Source organism: Colius striatus, chromosome 1, assembly GCF_028858725.1.
Source record: "Colius striatus isolate bColStr4 chromosome 1, bColStr4.1.hap1, whole genome shotgun sequence".
Taxonomy (NCBI): Eukaryota; Metazoa; Chordata; class Aves; order Coliiformes; family Coliidae; genus Colius; species Colius striatus.
In genome coordinates, this window is record NC_084759.1 from 153,020,371 (window position 1) to 153,041,344 (window position 20,974).

A 20,974-nucleotide genomic window follows, 5' to 3' on the forward strand; every position below is an offset into this window, starting at 1 on the left:
GTTGTCTGTCACGAAGGCCGGCGCTCCTATTGGGTAGGACGCGTGGGACACGTCGAGCGGGCTCTGGCGTGTGTGTATATATAGAAAACAAGTCGAGCTGGTAGCGGTTCTCTCATTGGCTTGGCGCGCGTCGCGGGGGAGCGGCTCTCCCTCATGAATAACAACCACTCCGCCCGCCGTCGTCATGGCTACGGGCTGATCGCCCCGCTCCTCGGCCGGTGATTGGCTGGCAGCGCCGTGGCGGGCCGGGGGCGGGGCCGCCGCGCCTCCCGGGGCGGAGGGGAGGGGCGGGGCCGGGGAGGAGGGCCGGGACAGGGAAGATGGCGGCGGCGGAGCGGAGCCGATCCCCGATGGGGGGCTCCCCGGTACCAGCTTGTATGTTCGCCCCGGAGCCCGGTTCTCCGGGTGGGGGGCCTCGTATGGCAGCGGCCGCTTGTCCCCTCCGCGCCGCTTTCGACGCTGAGGATGGCGAAGCGCTCAACGGCGAGCCTGAGATCGACCTCACCAGTAAGGTAGGCCTGGCGGAGGAGTGGGCGGCGGCGAGTGCCGTCTCCCCGTCGAGCCCCGCAATACCTTATTCCTCACGGCCGCATTGCCCATGGGGCTGACCCCTGGCTGGAGCGGGGCGGAAGGGCAGCCAGGCCGGCCTGACAGCCGTGGTCAGCCCCTCTGCTGGCCGCTCCCCTCACCTCGGAAGAGCGAGGGGCTGGGAGGCCCGCCTGCACTCGCCGGGACGAGGCTGTCACTCCTGGGCTTCATCGCGGGCTGGAGTGGGGCCCTGGGGGATGCCTGAGCCCAGCATCACCCGGCCGGACACGGAGGGCCGCGCGGCAGCGGCCGGGAGAAGAGCAGGAAAGTTGGACTGCGAAGGGCTGAGAGCGACCTGTGGCCTGGCCGGGAAAGAAGGGTGCTGGAAGGCTTGTCCGCCCTCCTCCTTCCCCTCCTCGGCTTCCCAGGGAAGCCCCTGCAGCCGGCTTCACACCTTCATAGCAAGCGCAGGTTTTGAAGCTGACAGCTTCTTTTACGTCTCACTAACGTTTTTTCTCCACGCTGATCCTCTGTAGTTGTTATCTCTGCTGCCAGTTGTACTAGTTCCTCGGGCTTTCTTCACAATCTTTAAAGCAGGTCAGAGCTTGTAACTTTTGAGCGCAAGGGCTCAGCGACAAAGGTGCCTTTGCTCTTGCAAACTGAGTGAAGTCAACACGAAAAGGTAAAGGTTTGTTCGCTTTCTGTGGTTCCTTTCTCGGGTCCCAGTGGCAAAACTGTGGCGGTCTTATTTCTGTCAGAATCTCATCTCACTTCTGTCTTGCAGGAAGGTACATTGCATTAATATGTGCGTGTCAGACTGCACTAGCTGCCTTTCCACACTGTCTTCTGTTTTTTCCCAGTTGGCTAATCTCTTTAACTGTATTCTTTTTGCTGCCAAGGGTTTGATGTGTTGGGATGCTGTCTCCCACTCTAAAGTCTCCTGGCAACTTTGCTCGGTCCACTTGTAATTATGCGATCCAGAAATCAGCGTAGTTGGCGTTTCCTTCTGTTTCTTTCTGCCCTCTCTCCTCTTCACAGTTCAGTCTGGAGTTGCTCCAACCTCTTGGATTTTCTTGCCTTCTGTAGAGAAATGGAGCGAGAGAGGAATTGTGGTGTGTGGATGTGGAAATGTTTGGTTTTGAAGGGATGACGGAATACTTCACAACGTGGTACTGTATTGAAACTAACGTTATGAAGATGTCTTTTAAGAAACTGAAGAACAGAAATCAGACCTGCAATATTTATTGAGCCACCTGTTTGTGCCTAAATGAGCTGGACAAGATTTTGATACAGGATGCCAATATCGATCTGTGCGTTGTCTTGGATGTGGCTGATATGGAAAAGGGCCCAGGAGGATGCTGAGGGCTATGTCACTGCTTCTTGATAGTCGGAAACCTGACCAAAACTCTGATGACGAGAGAGGAAGGCTTTTCTCCCACTAGTGCTCCCTTTGTGTTGTCAGCCTTCCGTTCCTAGAAATCTGCTGGCGCTACAAAAGCAATAGGTAAGCATTTTTTGACCTTTATTGCAAGGTACCTTTACATACTTCAGTCCTGGTCCGACCCACCCCCTCACTGGGTACATACTTTTCTCCCAGCCCTCCCGCAGTGCCTTTGTTGTAAGGTGTGCCCTTTTTTTAGAGAGGAACACTTTGGGAGTCACTTCTCAAGTCCACCTCTTCAGCTTGTTGAGCAAGTAGGTCCATTCATCAGCACAAATTCGTGATGGTGTCGATCTTGATGGGTGTTCGTTTTCCCTTCTGCACTAACACACTGCAGTAGTGATCACCTTTCAGGTCAAAACCATGACACATGAGGCCATTAGTGAAGCTGATAACGTATGTTAGATCTACGTTGGCAACAGAGCATTAGTAGCACTTGAAATATATATGTCCATGGGAAATAGAAAGCAAAATATGTCATTGCAGAAGGTGCCTTTCCCCTCACTTCTCAGTGGCTGATGGGGGCCTTCCGGCCATAAGGTCTGTCTGTGTTATTCCAATGAAGAACAGCACTACATACCACATACTATTTGGTTGTCCCTTAATTGATACAGTTTGTCTGCCTTGTGGATGCTGCTTTTGTAAGGACTGCCCATAGCAGTTGCTGATAAAACCTGAGCTCAATCTCAAATGGTGTCTTGAACTTTCTGTTAATTAATAATGGGGCCCCTTGCTTGCTGTTGGGCAGTGCAGAATGGCACACAGTCCAACTCATCCCCCTGGGGTAAGCTCAGACGCCTCTGGTGTATGTTAATCCCAAAACTGATCAGAGGAAAGGTGGGAAAAGCCACCTGTGCTCAGAGACTGGAAAGAGACTTTAAAGATGGCATTGCCAACGTTTGAGATGTATTTCCTTCCGCTGTTTTGAGAATAAAACGGTAATTGATTGTTACTTTTTTGCCTTGTAGGAAATCTGAGATTGCTAGCCCCACGTGGCTCCCACTGTTAACTGCTCGATGCCTGGCAACATGGTAGGGACAGAAGTAAAAACTTTTGACTTTGGGAAAACCTCTGAAAACCAGAAATACATAGCACCAGCATGGAGGATATTGCTCAAAGGTAAAAAGCAGGGAGGCCAAGATGGGCGGCCTCTCTCTGACCAAGAAGATGACAAAGAATGCGCAACCTCTGACCAACGAGATGGCAAAGAACAGGCAGTGTCTGTCCAAGAAGCTTGCTAAGGAGATCTTGAAAACAGCATGTAAAGTCTTGCAGTGACCTAGGAGACTGCAGAACTGGCCGGGGGCTGCACAAGCAACCGTTAGAAGTACTGAATGGCATTGGAAGGTGTGATCCATGAAAGCTGTCCTTTGCTTTGTGTCTCACTATATCCTGAAAGCTGTAAGCTTCACTGGTCCCAGAGTAGGCTTTGGAAGCATTCTGCCACTGCAACACCCTTCAGCGGCACCTTTGCATGGCAGTGAAAGCAGCAGGGTGGGGGAACAGTCTGCTGTGGCTGGGTGCCACGCTCTTTGAGCCCACAGTCCTACCTGGCACCATGAAGAGAGACTACACCAAGCTGCTCAGCTGAAATGTCCCTTGGTACTTTAGGTAACACCCTGCCTGCTCACACTTGTAAAAAAAATGAAGCTGGTGATGACACTTGAAGAAGCTGAAGTTGATGTGCCTCTACACTGGTGGCCCCTCTTAGTTTATTGATTTTCATGTGTGTGACAGCCTGTCTAATAGACCCTCTTGAGTCCTTGACGTGTGCTAGTGCACTCGCCTGAACAGTGGCTCTGTCTGCTGTGCTTCCAGGAATCCCTGAAAGTGCTTGCTGGGAAAAACAAGCCCTCTATATCCTCACACAGCCTTCCATTCCTGTCCTGATCAAGCCTCTCAACAGTTGATGATTTCCCTCTCAATACATTTACACCCAGTGGTCTCCTTTAAGATGAAAACAAAACTGAAAGAACATCTGATAAAGGCAAAACGTAGTCCTTTGTAGCATGAAACAGAAGACTCTGTAGCCTTCCAGATCACAGTGCTTTGCTACCCTTTGCAGACCATGCCAAGTAGGTAAAAGGCTTAGGTAGGGCATGTGTCTAAAAGAGGCGAGTGAAGGTGGTTGTCTCTCTTGTAGCTGTCTGGCCCTTTCAGACACATCTATTGGTCTGTGTGACCCTTAAACCTTCTAACCAGCACTTGCTGTCAGTGCTTTGGTTTTCCAGATGCACACATCACTGTAGTTTGGAAAGCTGCTGAAGTGTTCTTTGTGGGGTTTGGAGTTCGATTACACTCTAGATTTTTAACACAGGTCTTCATCAACTGTGTGGTAGTAGTAAGTGGTAAAGGAATTTCGTCCTTGAGTACAGATCTTGTTGGCTGTGTTAGTAGAGAATGTTGGTCAGGCTTGAGGATGTCATCGTTGTGAACCTGTGTGTTTTAGGCAAACCTAGCACAGATTTCAGACTGGGCTTAGTGAAGTGCATCCTTCTGGGCATGATTTTGGAACAGGTACGTAAGGACAGCTGGTGGTAGTAGGGATTTTATGGAGTAGATGGTAGCCTTTACAACTCTTACTAAAAGTGCCCTTTTAACAGAAATGCGTATCTCGATCACAACAGCTATTGAGCCACTGTACCAACACATCTGTAATGTCTGGAGGCAGATTGACAGCAGGTAGCCAGCTGGTCCTGAGAGAGTGATGAAGGTTTCCTTAATCTGCCCTGCCACCATTGTGGCCACTCTATGAGTGTCCTCAGCTGTACTGTATGTGCGACGCAGGTTATTGCCAAATCCTTCTTGAAGCCCTGTCTTCTCATCCTTGTTTGCTGCTTCATTTCTGCCTTTTTTTTCCTTCTTTTGATGCCTCTGCAGGGAAAGGCAAAGGAAGTTGTGGCTGTTGCAGTAACTGCAGTCAAAGCTTGTTGGTAACACAGCTGCTGGCTAGCAAAACTGCAGCTCTCCACTGGTGAAACATCCAAATACACTCGTACAAACTGCTTTGTATGTCTACCTCTCAACACTATAGTGTAAAGGACCTGAGGTTTTGTTAGGAGTTAGAAAATAATTCTTACTTGTGTTTTCTCCTTCCCCTCTGCCCCCTCAGAAGAATGGGGAGATCAAGTATCTGAAAGACTTAGGAGATGCTGTAGGGTCTAAAGACAGTGGAGACTGCGGAGGGAGATGCTCTATGGTCTAAAGACAGTGGGGACTGTGGAGTACCCAGCTAAGGAATGTCGTTAGAGAAAATACCTCCTCCCTGTTCTGTTTTCCTTGCATGGAAACATGCATTACACAGAAGCAGAAGTGGGATGTTCCCTTAAAAGTGGCTTTTAAATGTTGGTTACTTCCTTATTTGCTTTGAAGTATATATTCCAACATAAATGAGCTCAGACAAATAACTTTGTTGCACAGTGTCACAAGGAAGTAGCTGTCAGCAGAGCTGGTTAAGGGAAAAAAAAAAAAACAAAATCAAAACCACCAGAAAGTGATTCTTGAAAAGAAAACCCTTTTCTTTCAATAAAGAACAGGGGTTGATTGTATAGATGGCTGAGACTGGGTTTGAAATTGTTTGCTTACATCAGCAAATGGATATTTAATCTTCTTTTTTTTTTTTTTTCCAGCTGGTGATGGTGAGTCCAACTTCAGAGCAGTATGACAGCTTGCTCCGGCAGATGTCAGAGAGAATCGACGAGGGATGTGGAGAGACCATCTATGTCATTGGTCAAGGGTCAGGTGAGTAAATCTTTCTCGGAAAAACAACAAGAAGAGGTCAAAATTATAAGGAAAAACCCGATTTACATAACTGAACTGATGCAGAAGGGAGTACTTACTTCTCCAGAATAACTTGGAAGCCTTCTTGAACTATAGCAGAACATGTGGCACAGATTCTTTTATTCCTGCCAGCAACTGTCTTATGTAGTGGAACTGAACATATTCTTAATATAAAATCATACAAACTCTTTTTTTTTTTTTTTCTGGAAATAAGGCCTAGTTTGTCTGGGCACACCAGGAAAATAGGAAGGATCTGGAATTATAGGAATGGTTTTAGTACAGACATTCTCAATGTCTGATGGAAGCTTTGTTTTGTCTCATTTTGTACACTGTAAATAGCAATATTTTTTACCCTAACAGGAATGCATTAGAGATACTTCAGATTGCCAAAATACATGCTGCTGACTTTCTTTGTTGGGAGGGTGTATGTGTGTGTGTGTACTATGGAGAGAAAGGTTTTCCTTTTTGTCAGCATGAGGCCTTTATTGTCACATTAACTGGGGTGTGACTGCAGTCATTTGCCTTTGCAGATTTTGGTGGTTAGCGTGGGTTACCTTTTTGTTCTTTTCTCACAGTCTGAATATTTGCATCTGATGCTGGTAAGATATTGAACATACCCTTGTTTTGAAATTGAAATTTCTGTTCTGAATGAAAAAAACAAAGTTTTTATGGCTATCATAAGGTTAAGGACCTATTTCAAGTGTATTGGATATCTGCTGGATATCAAGTTGTTACGGTCTACTCTGCTAGTTACTGTGTGTGAGGAGGAACACAAATCCCTGGTTATCAGTGCCAGAGCTGGTTGAGATAATGGAGAGAAAGAGAGCAGTGTTATGGCAGAACTGTGTGCCTTTGGGGTTTTCTTGGAGTCTTGTGAAGCAACCAATGTAGAAAAGAAGCCAGGATTACATGGCTAGTAGTCATGCAGCCAGAAGAACAGGGACAAGGCTCTTGCCTCCAAGCGAGCTTCCCACGTGGAGTCTGAATCCCTGACGTTTGGGATAACCACATCTGCAGCAGAGATCTAGGTAGTTGGGTTAGTAACTTCCTTCTCTTCTAGGACACCTTGTGAGGTGTTGACTGGTGGTTGTACTTGCAAGTAGGCATTTGTTTCTTAAAATACAAACTAAAACGTCTGACTTGATTTTGGGTTTCTGCATGACCAAGGAAGATGAGGATCTTTTCTGTAATTGGAAATTATAGCCAACAGAAAAAAAACCAACAAACTAACTCTTGATATTCCTGCCACCATCCCTCTCTTTCACTTGAGTGTCTATGATTTTGATTGTCATGGATACCCAACTCGTCTGAGTGAGAAGAGAGTGAAGACTTTTAAGTGGCTCTCTGCCATCTGAAAGGATGGTGACTCTTCCCTTTGTCCTTTGGCTCTTGCCTTCTCCTGTCTCTTCTCATTCTCCTTCTATGACCCAAGACCCCAGCAGTGATGCTTTTTGTTTTCTCTACCCTGTCGACAGTTTTGAAGCCAGCTCATGAGCTAGATTGGAGATCACCCAGCAACTCTGCTTGTTGTAGAGCTGTGCAGTAGTTGAAGTGCTGATTAGCTGATGCAAACTGCAGTTACTGTTGACCAGCTGATGAGTCAGCCGTGCATATGAACGCACACACAGCAATAGCTTTGGTCATCCAGGTGCACTGTGGCTTTTCGCTTTTGCTTGTTAGGTTTTTTTCTTCTTTATAACCCACAGAGGAGATTCTTTTCTGGAATCTGTGCAGCTTCTCAGCACCCAGATTTAGGAGAGAAGCTGAGAGCTGTGGTGGCCTTGAAACCGTTTAGGTAGTTGACACTGGATTGCTCTGACTGTCGACTCTTTGCTTGGGTGGACTGTTCAGAGGCAGCAGTGCCTTCTTGTCTTTTTCTGGCCCCATGTGCTGTCAGCATTTCTTTTGGGTGCCAGGACGAAGGCATGTTACACAATGAGACATGCCAAAACCACTGTTTTAACTGGAGTGTGTGGAGGCCAAAGAAATTGCTGCGCAGGCAGAACTTGCAGAAAATGTGCACTTGGGATGTGGTTTTAGAAAATAAGTTGATTCTTTAAATTGCTCCCACATTCACTGGTTAATTGTGGTGATATTTCAGTCAGAGCTCTCCTTTTGCTGATGCTTTTCCCTTTATTGCAATCAGAGGGGAGATTTTTTTTATCTGACTGAAGGAAATTGCATGAAAAGTACCTTCAGCGTGTGAAGGAAGGAAATTAGACAGAAATGTGTCTTTCTGGCCAACCCCTAAGTAATGAGGCTTCATCTGGAGTACTGCCTCCAGTTTGGGGCTCCCCCAGCTCATGAAAGACAGGGAGTTTCTGGAGAGAGTCCAGCACAGGGCTACCGAGATGATCAGGGTACTGGAGCATCTTTATTACCAGGAAAGGCTGCAGGACCTGGGGCTGTTCAGCCTGGAGAAGAGAAGACTGAGGAGGGACCTCATCAATGCTTATACATACCTAAAGGGTGGATGTCAGGAGGATGGGGTGATACTATTTTGTGTAGCGTCCAGTGACAGGACAAGGGGTAATGGACATAAGCTGGAATACACAAAGTTCCACTGAAACACAAGGGAAAACTCCTTTGCTGTTGAGGTGAAGGAGCCCTGGCCCAGGCTGCCCAGGGAGGCTGTGGACTCTCCTGCTCTGGAGGTTTCCAAACCTGCCTGGACACATTCTTGTGTGACCTAACGTAGGAGAACCTGCTTTAGCAGGGAGTTGGACCTGATGATTTCTAGAGGTCCTGTCCAGCCCCTACCATTCTGTGGTTCTATGATTCTGTTTGCCTGTAGAAAAGAAAACCTCTCTGGATGAAAAGTGGTGCTTTTCTAGTATCCTTTAAGACTTAGGATGGATAGTGTTGAAGCCTGACTTTTTCATTTGGGCAAAGAGTGCTCATGCATGGCTGACATCTCCAGTCCTTGTATAAATCCCAACCAGCGTGAAGGTCCCAGGCAGAGTGACGCCTCTGCCGGCCATTGCAAGTTGTTGCTCAATGACTGGTTTTTGTCTCCCTGACGTCATCCTAGATGGGACTGAGTACGGTCTAAGCGAGGCAGACATGGAAGCGTCCTACGCCACGTTGAAGAGCATGGCAGAGCAGATCGAAGCAGACGTGATCCTCCTGCGGGAGCACCAGGAGGCAGGGGGCAAGGTGCGCGACTACCTGGTTCGGAAACGTGTGGGTGACAACGACTTCCTGGAGGTCAGGTGAGGAGCCGGGTGGAGACAGGGTTAGTCAGCAGCCCAGCTGCATTTTTACTCTGTGAGCAGTCCATGATGCTGAGCCAGCAACGCTGGTTTGAGTCTGGGTGTTGTAGCCAACCCAACAAAGGGAATCGAGCTTGACCGCTCCTTGCTGATGAAATCGCCTTTTTGTTGGTGTTGCTGTCTCTTTTGTGAACAAACTGTTTGTGGAGATTTGCCTGTGTTTAGATGAGGGCTGTTGCTGTCTGGGTGACAGCTTCATAGTTTGGAGATCTTTTGTGGGCTGGAATCCCAGTAGGGAGGCAGATGTGCATGTGTGTGTGTACATATACACCCACTGCTGGAATACATCACTTATTGACTACAGGTTCAGTTCTATACCAAAACTATAATGATCCAAGTCACCTTTTAATGGATGTATAATAGATTGTGTAACATGACTTGAGAGCCTGCCCAGACCTGGATGGAACAGGTTTCCAATGTTTGCCAATGTCCACATTTATGAGAAACAAGGAAGGAGATTGTCGTGGGAGAGGGTTTTCCTTTAAAGTGTTTAATTGTTGATTGAGCTTTTCTGGGAACAGCAAGTTAAGTTTCTGTGCTCTCCCTAGCTCCTGGTGCTATTGCACCGTGAGGAACACGAGAAAAGCAGAGGTATTCTAGACCAAGTTGGGATTAAATCTTTCTTTTGAATTGCCACAGTGTATGTGTTGGACTGCAGAGGCTGGGGTTTGGCAGAGAGATATTCTGTATGGCATCAAGCGATGTCGTGCTTGGCTGACTGTGTTCTGGATACCAGTGACATCTTTCCAGTCTCCCACATACCAGTCCCCAGTGTTTGAGATCTCTGCTGTTAACTGCTAACTGTGAAAGGGTTTCTGCTCTGCGTGGGAGGGTCTAACATGTTTGAACCCCTGTTTGAAAGCTGGGGAGAGAAAGCTAGTTATTTGCAGGAACAACAGTGTTTGTGGGGTTGTGGGGTTTTTTTTTTGATTGCTTATTTGTTTCTTCGGCTATCAGATTTTACCAGGTTCCTTTTTCCTTTCCCCTCCAGGGTAGCAGTGGTTGGCAATGTGGATGCAGGGAAGAGCACATTGCTAGGTGTCTTGACACATGGTGAACTCGACAATGGCCGAGGCTTTGCTCGGCAAAAGCTCTTCCGCCATAAGCACGAGATCGAGTCGGGCCGCACCAGCAGCGTGGGCAATGACATTCTGGGCTTTGACAGTGAGGGCAACGTGGTGAACAAGCCTGACAGCCACGGTGGCAGCTTGGAATGGACAAAGATCTGTGAGAAATCCACCAAGGTCATTACTTTCATTGACCTGGCTGGTCACGAAAAGTACCTGAAAACTACTGTCTTTGGCATGACCGGACATTTACCTGACTTCTGCATGCTTATGGTAGGTAGCAAGAAAGATGTACAGCGCCAGCAGCAGCAAGGCTGTTCACAGCTTTAGCAGCCTCAACTTCTTTCCTATTGCCGAGTCTCTGTGGGGTGGTGGAGGAAGGCAGCATCTCCCACAAGTGGAGAGCAGCAACCACTGTGGGTATCTAGCCAGGTCTCTGAAGCAAGTGCCCCAGGACTGTTGGTCTTGTGATTCTTAAAAGCAGAAAGAGCACCTAAGCTTCAGAACACTTTGTTAAAGTTGAGGCGTAATGAGGCCTTGTCAAGTGTCCAACAGCATTCGAAATGAGCTGGATCTGCTCATACAGTCCCAATGATGCATCTACAACCTAATCACCGCCTACTGCATATCTGACAGACCTCCTCTATTACCTGGCACATTGCAGGAGGAACATTTACACCACTGTGTTTTGTGTCCCTGGTGTAGGTTGGCAGTAATGCTGGGATTGTTGGAATGACCAAGGAGCACCTGGGGCTGGCGCTTGCACTCAACGTTCCTGTCTTTGTTGTCGTGACCAAGATCGACATGTGCCCTGCCAACATCCTCCAAGGTGAGTCCTGCAAGCTCTCTCCAGGGTTGTATGTGCTGTTGGCCTCTCCTTGGGTTGAGGAATTACTGCTGGAATCGTTACTGCTGCTTTGTCTGCTTTTGACTGAACCTTAAACACCTTCCCTTACTCTTTCTCTTGCCCACTTGGTGGGCTGTTCACTTGTCACCCTTCCAAAATTGCCCAAGTTAGGGGACTCAGCTGGGCAACCCAAAAGTGTTTGTTTGCTACGAAGTTTTGCATAATTGACCTCTAAGGGTAGAAGTATACAGCTGGGGCTGTGGCTTTGCTTTCTCTCTGGGTATTTAAACCTGGAGGGAAAATGTGAAAGTTTTCTTGAAAGCTGTTTTCCTCCTTGCCCACAGTTTGAGTGTGATCTTAAGCTGTGATCAGACTTGTCTTCTGGCAGCCGTTAGGTGTTGAGACAGCTGCTAGTTACATCCTGCTCACCTGGGCACTTCTCAGATATGCTGGCATAACTACAGCAGCTTCTTCCTCTGTCTGAGGAACCAACCAATACTTAATAAATCATGTTTCAAAGCAGCTGCATATGTGGGCTATGGTAGCAGGACTGGAGTAGACACAAGCAGGGATGACAGTGAGCATCAGGGACTATAGTGACTTTTTCACTTAGCAGTAGTTAAAGCAGCATCTCTAACTCCATCAGTGTCCCTATGCCTGTAGTTTTTCAGGCTGTGACCAACTCTCACCTTTAAAATTCTCTTGATGCATTCCTCACGCCTTCAGGACATGCTGTGGTTAACCGGAGCAATGTGGGTTTTGATAATCAGTCCTAAGAATCACGAAAGTGAAGTACTGTCTGTACTCCCAGTACTGTCTGTGGTTAGTTCACTGTTATAAAAATCTTAAATACGTTTCAGGTAAACAGATGCATGTGATCAGAAGATAACCTAAATGTCTCTGTAATAGATGTTTGGCAAATAAATGTGAGGCCTGACCGTAAGATAATAACTGGGAAGGAGGGAGAACATTTGGCTCAGGGTGAGGAGAGAAGAGCTGCTTTTAGGAGAAGCTACTCCTGTGTCATGTTCTGTTTAAATTAAATAGACACAAGATTTGGCTCAAGTGTATCTGCAAAGAGCAGATGGCATGATTAGATGTTTGTGTTTCTGTATCCAAAACATTACTTTCCCATAGGCAATCATTTGTTCACAAAAAAGGTCTAATTGGGTGACAATTGTAGAATACAAATGATTTGCTCTTTTAAGCCCTTATAGCCTTTTTTTTTTATCCCCCCCCCCTCATTTAGTGTAAGGCACCTTGCAGGAGACTGATGCTAGTGCATCAGGTAATGCCCCTGCTGGCTGATAGACATAAGCCTGAGATAAGAAATTAAAAAGAGGCAAAAGATCAAAGTTGAGAGCCATGACATTTGTCCCAAAATCTTTGTTTCTGAATCTGGTCTGCCTACACCACCCTAATCTGTGTTGGTGATCTTTACCTCTTTCATGTTTCTCTGACCTTCTGGGGCAGGTAGATTGCCAGGGAAAATGCATTGAGGTTGGCTTGGTCAAAACTGATTTCTAATTCACGCTGTCTCAAGTATATAAGTTCCTGAGGGCTGGTAGTTTTCATTGCATTGAACATGGAAAATCCTTTAAAGCAAGAGGAAATACCTTATAACTACTTAAAGCTACTTAATAGCAATAAAGTGTCTACTTGACAGGGCCACACTTGCAGATGCAAACATATATGTCTGTTCATGTGTGGTGTCGCTTGGCAGCAGGTTAGCTGGAATGAAACTGAAGATGGAATGGCTTCTAAGTCCCACCTGGGCTGCAGCAAACTCAGTCTCACTCACACACCTTCAGCCATCTTCTCCTGTCTTATCTGTGGCAAGAGCACCAGTCTCCCTGCGGGGAGAGACCCCACGAAAGCGCTTTGTAAAGACGGGAGATGCTGCCCTAACAATATTCATTTCACCCTTTAAGAAACCCTGAAGCTGTTACAGCGACTGCTGAAGTCCCCAGGGTGCAGGAAGATTCCCGTGCTGGTTCAGAGCAAGGATGATGTCATTGTAACAGCCTCCAACTTCAGCTCAGAGAGGTAATGGGAGTAGAAGAGAGTAATTTTGATCCTATTTGGAAACTGGGTGAGAAGGTTCAGAGAGTCCCGTTGTCTAGATGTGTGAAGGTTGCATTTGCCATGTGGTGTGTTGATTCCATAAGAATGTGTTGTTTCTGAGGTTGACCTTCTTGCATTCCCCTCTGTGAGAGAGAAATGAGAGGCTGCTTCTGGGCAGCCTACAGAAGATGGCAGGTTATGTGGCTTCCTTCAGTCCCGGAACCTTACACCTATTCCTGAATAGGCAATGTTGCAGGTTTTCAAACATGGGATGCTGAGCTCTCCCGTCCTAGCACTGTGCATCAAATTCAGTCCCAAGGTTTTGGATGTCTCCCTACAAATGGAATTCTAGGCAGGGATGTAAATTTAACTTCAATTTTCATCTATTTTCCTTTACAGGATGTGCCCAATTTTCCAAATTTCAAATGTCACCGGGGAGAACCTGGATTTACTGAAGATGTTTCTTAATCTCTTGTCCCCACGGACCAGTTACAGGGAAGAAGAGCCAGCAGAATTCCAGATAGATGATACTTACTCTGTCCCGGTAAGGGCCTTGATATTTGGAAGAATTTTCTGCTCTCCCTTTGAAACTAAAGAAAGCATCTTCCCTACAGAGGGGAGTTCTAGAGCTGTTCTGCTGTTGTGGATGCATAACCCCAGTTCCTGACTTTACTTTTTTTGGCGTAGGGTGTAGGAACCGTTGTGTCTGGGACGACACTGAGAGGCCTCATCAAACTAAATGACACCCTGCTGCTGGGACCAGATCCCCTTGGCAACTTCCTCCCTATTGCTGTCAAGTCCATCCACCGCAAGAGAATGCCGGTCAAAGAAGTGCGGGGAGGCCAGACCGCCTCCTTTGCTTTGAAAAAGGTGAGGTGATCTGCTCTGGGCTCCCAGAACAGGAACCACCCTCCTCATTTTCAACATGCTTTTGGAGCTCCAGTCAGGCTGCTTCTGCAAACCTCACCTGCCTCATTTCCACAGCATGTTAAAATCCCTTAGAACCTCTGCGGGTCCCGTGTCCCACCTGACAGTTGCTGATGGGGCCCAAGGTAGCGAGGAATAGTGTTGGAGATGTGTAACAAAGCAGAGGCATGGCAAGGAAAGTCTTGCGTTAGTGGCTTAGGCAGGGTATTTATACTATTCCTTTCAACTTGTAGGAGCAGCTGCGTGCTCTGGGGTTTAAAAATCATCAACATTTGATGTGATTCTTTTGGCAAAAGGTTTCTGTCAAGTATATAGTTTAAGCTGTACCAAATTTCACGTGTTTGGTCGTATAATTTTGTGGTAACAGACATCCTTCTGCTTTTGGAGAGGTCATCTGCTTGGGTAATGTGCAACCAGAGTGTATGTTTTGCTTTTAAAGGTTCATTGAGTTAAAACTTGGGTGTCAGTGTCCGGGGTTCCCAGCACTATAACTAAAGCTTCCTTAGAGGTTTCGGTTCAACTTGATTTTTGCAGCCCTTGTGTAACGTCATTGCACCCTGCTAAACAGCTCTTCTGCCTTTTGGTGGGCATGAGTTAATATCAGGGAGATCCCTTTGGATCCTTCTGGAGGTAGTCAGCCAGAGAAGCAAATTTCTTCCCTAGAGAATAATGCTAAGAGTTTATTGTGTGTGTGTGTGTGTCTGCTTTTCAGATCAAGCGTTCTTCCATCCGGAAAGGCATGGTAATGGTGTCGCCTCGCCTGAATCCACAAGCGTCGTGGGAGTTTGAGGCAGAGATTCTGGTGCTGCATCACCCCACCACCATCAGCCCACGGTATCAGGCCATGGGTATGTGTCTCAGTGTTGTCTCATCTTTGTTTCCTAGTGGTAACAGTTTCTGTCAGCTCTAACCTGAGACCATTTTTCTTCCCGATGGCTCTGTCAGCCTGCATATAAGCCATAGGTCCCGATTTGACCTTTCCCAGCAGTGCATTAGAGAGAGGGGAGGGAGCTGACAAAGGAGAAGTGACGAAGGCTGTAGGTAAAAGGGAGCTGTGTGACTCCAAGTGTACTTGGGGTCTGCCTGAGCCAGATCTCCACAGCGCAAAGATTCTTCAGTTTCAAATGCTGACTAAGGGGCTCATTTTAGGTCCTGCCCTCTAGCCTGGCTCTGTAAGATTCTGTTGAGGATGTTTCAGGAGAGTCTCTGTTCAAAGGCAACTGTTGTAGCTTGTCTGTGTTTTCCTTCTGAGGACTGAACAAAGGCAGCCATGTGACCCGTTATAGCCTTTGGTGTACACAGTGGCTTTTCACATTCCGCTCTCAGCGCCGTTAGCTGTAGGGTGGCAAGAGCTGCCTTAGATGTCTGTCTGAAGCTTATTCCTCTGTCAGCCCTGGCTGCTGAAAGCCTTTGTGCCTCACATTCGCAGTGCACTGTGGCAGCATCCGTCAGACGGCCACGATTCTCAGCATGGACAAGGACTGCCTGCGGACGGGGGACAAAGCCACCGTGCACTTCCGCTTCATCAAAACCCCAGAGTATCTGCATATAGACCAGCGCCTGGTCTTCCGGGAGGGACGCACCAAAGCTGTGGGTACCATCACTAAGGTAAAGGCTCAAGAGTCACACTTGCTTTTTCTGTGCCCATTGTTGCTGAGAAGCCAGCAGGAGTAGCTCTGAAAAACTGAGGGAAGAGGCTGTCCTTTGATCACAAACGTCATCTCTGACGTGGGTTGCAGCTGACCAACGTGCTTTGTCGTGTGGTGGGAATGTGATGGTGGGGGCTGGGCCAGAGGCTTCTGGATCTTAGGGGCAGGTCTCTTTCTGACAATTTTTGCTGTTCCCTTCGAGTCCTATTGAGGAGGGCTCAGTGTCCTCTCAGCCAAGTGGCCCTTTCCACCCTGTAAGGGTTCTTGAGGGAAGCTCAGGAGCCCAGATTTCTTTGACCAGCTGCTGCCGCGTTCTTCTGGCGGCTGTTGGTATCGATCCTCTCAAAGCTTTTTGTTAAAAAGCATCATTGAACCTCACCGTGCTGGCCTGGCTATCTCAGTGCTGATTCAGGCCTCTCCCTTGGTCATTTGCAGTTGCTCCAGACCACCAATAACTCACCAATGAACTCCAAGCCCCAGCAGATCAAGATGCAGTCGACCAAGAAGGGAGCGGTGACGAAGCGAGAGGATGGCGTTGGTGCGGCTGGGACAGCGGCTGCAGGCCCAGCAGCTGGGGACGAGGCCCCCTCCGCAGCCGCAGCGCCACCAGCACCTGCTGCCCTGCAGCCACTGGTGAGGGAGGAGGGGAAAAGGAAAGAGCATGGCTGGCCTAGCTGCTTGCAGCTTGCTGGAGGAAGGGCACTCTAAAGCACATGCATTATCTGCTCATACCCTTGAGCTCACCTTGGGACAGAAACAGTCTCACAGCAGAAGTGAGGATGCTCTCTGGATGACTCCTCACGGCTGACTTTTCAGCAGCTAGCAGCTTAGGGTCCTGGGGCAACTCAGGTTGGGCTTCAGGAAGCGCCTAGTCTCACCTTCTGCTCTAAGTAGGATTAGCTGTGAGGTAAGGCCAAATTGCTCGGGGGTTTATCCAGTCATGTCTTGTAAAACCTCCAAGGAGGAAGGCTTCACAGCCTCTCTTGGCAATCTGATTCACTACTTGACTGTGCTCACAGTGAAAGAGCATCTCCAGGTATCCAGTATCTGAACCAGTGAAGTGTAGAATCGTAGTGGTTGGAAAAGACCTTTGAGATCATCGAGTCCAACCACTAACAGCCATACACAGAGTGGGTCTCTGCTGCCTGAATGAGAGGCAGAACATCCCTACAATAGAGAAATTACAGCCTAAGTAGTAGTATCAGGCACAGGTTGTCTGCCCCGTTGAGGGGGCAGGGTAGAGATGTCCAAGGAGGAGTAAAGACTTACCTCTTTCGAGACAAACGTGGCCAGGTTGTTTTATTGGTTAGGGCTTCTCAGCCTGGCTTGTCTGAGGAGGATACCTGGCCTTCCTGATCTGAAAAGGATGGAAACTCCGTTCTAACTGCAGGTGTTGGGAGCTTTATTACTTGGGTTTTCTCCTTTTAGTGTACTTACCTAGCAAGCAAAGTGTTCAGGAACTGACTCTGGCAAGAGACCTGGTTGGTGTTTCCCCTCTTAATTTTAGGTATCTTAGTTGCCATTGGTCAAATCTTACCCTCTTGAGCCAAGCTGGCTGCTGAAAGAGTGTCCTCTGGCAGGGCTTCTTTCTTTTGCATATGCCTGTTATTTCCTACTGATTCCCCATCTCCTTCCCTTACTATAGCATCACTGTGGTTCTAAGTACTGCTCCCGACTTGCTCTTTGTTTCTTCCTGAGAGTTTCTGTTGCTTTTGTTCTTGCTTACTTCTGCCTCTCTCTCCTTGCTGCTTCCTCTCAGCCTGCGCTGGATGAAGAGCCCCATGTCCGTGAGGGCAATAAGGTATTTGTCTGCTTTAGAAGAGACCTGTGGGCTGGCCTGAGGCTGGGAACGGAGTCAGCTCAGCAGGAGAGCCCTGCTAGGGGGGTGAGGGCTCTCCATTTTTCTGCACAAAGCTAAGGAAGTTCCTCAGATGCTGAGCCTCATGGCACCTGCTGACTCTCATAGAACCACTACAGTTGCAAAAGACCTGTAAGATCATTGAATCCAACGAGTAAGCTCACACTGCCAAACCCAGCATTAAACCATATCCCTCAGCACCTCAGCTATGCATCCTTTAAATATCCCCAGGGATGGGGACTCCACCACTTCCCTGGGCAGCCCTTTCCAGTGTTTAACAACCCCCTCAGTGAAAAAAATCTTCCTAATGTCCAATCTAAACCTCCCCGGCTGCAACTTGAGGCCATTTCCTCTTGTCCTGTCATTCATTACCAGAGAAAAGAGACCTCGCTATAACCTCCCCTTAGGTAACTGTAGAGAGTGATCATGTGTCCCCTCAGCCTCCTCTTCTCCAGGCTAAACACCCCCAGCTCCCTCAGCCACTCCTCATCAGACTCATGCTCCAGACCCTTCACCAGCTTCATTAAATGGGAGCCCAAGTGTTTATGGGAGTGAAGTGTCCAGAAGACTGGGAAACCAGCTTCTCCCCAGCTTTAAGGGCTGAACTTCGTGGTGTATCTGTCTGTCCTCCCTCCTTCGCGGTGTGTCTGTGCCGTATCCCCTTCCTGCACTGAGCAGTCAGAGCTGCCCTCCCGCCTTGTGTACGTGCGTGTCACCCACGGGAGCTGCTGCTGCATGGGGCCGTGGCTTCCTGCTAGCTGTGCCCTGAGCCCCTTCCCTTCTTGTCTTGCAGGCAAAAGTCGGCGGTGGAGGAGGCCGGCGGCGTGGGGGTCAGCGCCATAAAGTGAAGTCTCAGGGAGCCTGTGTGACTCCTGCCAGTGGCTGCTGAATTTCTTACTCCTCCTCCCTCTGAGGAATTCGTCCCCTCCCCTTCATTTTCTTATCCAAAAGATCCAGAGCAGCTTAAACCAAAACCATCCCAGCTGATTGGCTGCAGAAGAATCATCCCTCCTCCCTGAAGGAAGCAATGGAGAGGAGCATAATTTATAAGCTAATGAAGGTGATGAGACACACAGAACTGAGTAACTGACACCTTCCTCCTCCCCGTCGACACATTTTTGTACATCATGGGCTTAGTTTTTATTCTTATTAGTTTTTATTATATTTTGTGTGCATGAAGATGAGAGGAGATGAGTCTGGAGAGAACTGAGAAGAGCCAGTTAGCTGCCTCCCTCCTCCCTTACCCCATTCTGTCCACAGGACTTGCTGCTCTCCTCCTCTGTGCCCTCTCAGAACCAGGGGTTTTTGGACGCCTGAAACTTCAAACTGGCAAAGGTTAAAACAAGGTTGCTTAGGATGGCTCCACGGGGCGTTGTTTCCTCACCATTGTTTCTGTGTTCCCTCCATCTTAAACTGAGCGGGTTCAACTTAATGTTGTAGCGAGTGAAGACTGAAGGAGACGGTAAGAAAGATCAGCAGCTGGAGACGTAAGAGGGAAAACGAATTGGAAAGCAGTTCTTGATGTGGAGGAATCCTGTCCTAAATACCTGTCTCAAGTACACTGATAGCACTTAAATTTTTTAACAGAGACAGAATGAAGTGGGCAGTGATTTGCCCATCCCGTTGCCCTTCCCATCGTGCTGCTTTTCCTGTCGTTCGGTGGGTGCAAACTTGAGCTGCCTCTCGAGGCCAAGTGATGGGATTAACAGCAGAGTGCAGGCACACTCGGCCCATCCCTTGAGCCAGAGAAAGCTTTGCAGAGACCACAGGTGGTAACAGACCTTTGGAACAGAGACACCAGCCAAACATCACCTCCCCTTGATTTTGTTTACTCCAAGATTGCCCACAGCTTTTTTCTGGAACTCGCTGGCCAGACTTTGCCATGGCAGAAGTAGGATTTGTCTTCTCCCCTCTTGGCTGAAGAAGGCAACAGTTGGTACCAAACTTAGAGTCTGGTATTTTTTTCTGACTTTCATTTAATCTTTTTTAAGATTGTGTGGGTGGTTGTGTTTTGTTGGGTTTTTTTTTTGCCTTGTGACAAATTCTGGCTGCTCCAGAAAGGCCCTGCAAAGACGGTCTGTGAATTAACTTTTATTATTACCATGGGTTTTTTAGCCCTGGGTTAAATTCCCTGCTTATTTTGATCTCTCTTCTTCTAACCCCATGTCTTCACTTGGCTCCTGTGAGCACAGGAGGTGTCTCCTTTGCTGGGTTGTGGTGAGTTGTGAGAGCTTTTTGAGGGAGGAGGTGGCATCCTCAGCACATCCTTGCTCTTCCCAGCAGGTGCGGTCAGCCTCGGTTTCTTCGAGGGCTTCCTCCTCCTCCAGTGAAGGACTTTGATTTTTCAATTAGAGGGAGCCTGTAAAGTTTCTGTCCCTCCTTAGTGGGTTGTTTTGTTTCTCACTCTGTGGCAACCTGTGTGGAGTTCATTCCAGTTCACCGTGTGATTTGAGGGAGGCTTTTCAAGCTGACTGAGCTGTAGCAGCTTGGAGCGGGGAGACTGCACCTCCTGCCTGCCAGCACCAGCACTCCAAGAGCATTAAGAGGCACGGGAGAGGTGAGGAATGTGGTTTGGAGATGAGGGTACTTTGCCTTAGAGACTGCAGTGGCCTGAGCGTGGGTGGAAGGGGGGGGTCAGGCTGTCTGTTCCACGCTATGTGCCTCGATACCAGCACTCTCCTGGCGAGGGAGGAACTATAGGCGGCTACAACACTAATAGCACCCGTGTTGTGAGGGGTGTGAAATGTGGCTAAGCAGGGCACGGGAAGGCTTGGGTTGACTGTCTTCTGGCCCTGTAGCAGCATCAGACTGCATCTGCTTTCCCTGCCCTCTGCTTCTGAGGGGAGCGGGGAGCTCCAGGCGGTTTTTCTCTTTCTCCATTCCTTGTGCTCCAAATGAAGGAGACTGCCGAGACTGGAAGAGGGTTTACTTCAGTTTGTGCAAAGGAGGTGGCGTGATCTCTCTTTTGTGACCAGCACTCAAAGATCACTCAGGCTCGTGTGATCTATAAAATAAATTTTTAAGAAGTTGGTTCCAAGTTAAAGCAGGTCTTGTTGCTTTTTGTCCTCGGGGGAGCCAACGCTTGCTGCTCGAACGCCGAAAGCCAGAGCAAGCAGGGTGTGCCTGGCCCAGGGCTGCGGGGCTGGCAACACGAGGAGGCTGTGTTCATGGTGACAGCAGGGAAGGACATGCCCTACCCCAGGAGAGCTGCCACAGAGCTTCAGCCCAGCCCCAACAGCTTTTACTCTGCCTAAGGTTTCGTGCTCCTTGGCAGGAGAGGGGTGAAAGGAGACTGCATGTGTGACGTGAGCTATGCTGGGGGAGATGGGGAACGTGTGTGTGTGAGAAAAGCTGCTATAGCAAATCATTTGGAGCAAGCTCTACCACAGACAAAATTTTGCTAGAGGAGGCAGTTTTAGCATCTTCCACTGCCTCGTTTGTGTAAGTGTAGTAGGACTCTCAAGGGCTTGGAATGGGCCTTTTGCTGCCACCTCAGTTGATCTCAGCAGCTCAAAGAGGCTCTTCCTGCCCTGCACAGCCC

General features: G+C 48.3%; 1 protein-coding gene across 4 annotated transcripts; it reads left to right on the forward strand.

Annotated features, from left to right (window-relative positions):
• Positions 1–303: 303 nt before the first annotated feature.
• Positions 304–20,476, forward strand: GTPBP1 (GTP binding protein 1). Of its 4 annotated transcripts, XM_062012582.1 has the most exons (13): positions 519–2,032; positions 2,938–3,088; positions 5,599–5,710; positions 8,781–8,961; positions 10,013–10,361; positions 10,794–10,917; positions 12,867–12,981; positions 13,399–13,543; positions 13,687–13,869; positions 14,639–14,774; positions 15,356–15,534; positions 16,011–16,208; positions 18,227–20,476. In XM_062012582.1, exons 3-13 carry the CDS (start codon positions 5,605–5,607, stop codon positions 18,320–18,322), a joined length of 1,812 nt encoding a protein of 603 aa, XP_061868566.1. In that variant the 5' UTR covers positions 519–2,032; positions 2,938–3,088; positions 5,599–5,604; the 3' UTR covers positions 18,323–20,476. The 4 variants fall into 4 exon arrangements, with proteins under 4 accessions (XP_061868555.1, XP_061868566.1, XP_061868580.1 ...); XM_062012571.1 differs by lacking the exons at positions 519–2,032; positions 2,938–3,088 and adding an exon at positions 304–512; XM_062012596.1 differs by lacking the exons at positions 519–2,032; positions 2,938–3,088 and adding an exon at positions 3,116–3,316.
• Positions 20,477–20,974: the final 498 nt, after the last annotated feature.

Coding starts and splice junctions, on each gene's coding strand:
- GTPBP1 (XM_062012571.1), top strand. CDS start 321: ATGGCGGCGGCGGAGCGGAGCCGATCCCCGATGGGGGGCTCCCCGGTA. Junction 10,362..10,793: donor CTGACTTCTGCATGCTTATG/GTAGGTAGCAAG, acceptor TCCCTGGTGTAG/GTTGGCAGTAATGCTGGGAT. Junction 16,209..18,226: donor CTGCTGCCCTGCAGCCACTG/GTGAGGGAGGAG, acceptor CTTGTCTTGCAG/GCAAAAGTCGGCGGTGGAGG.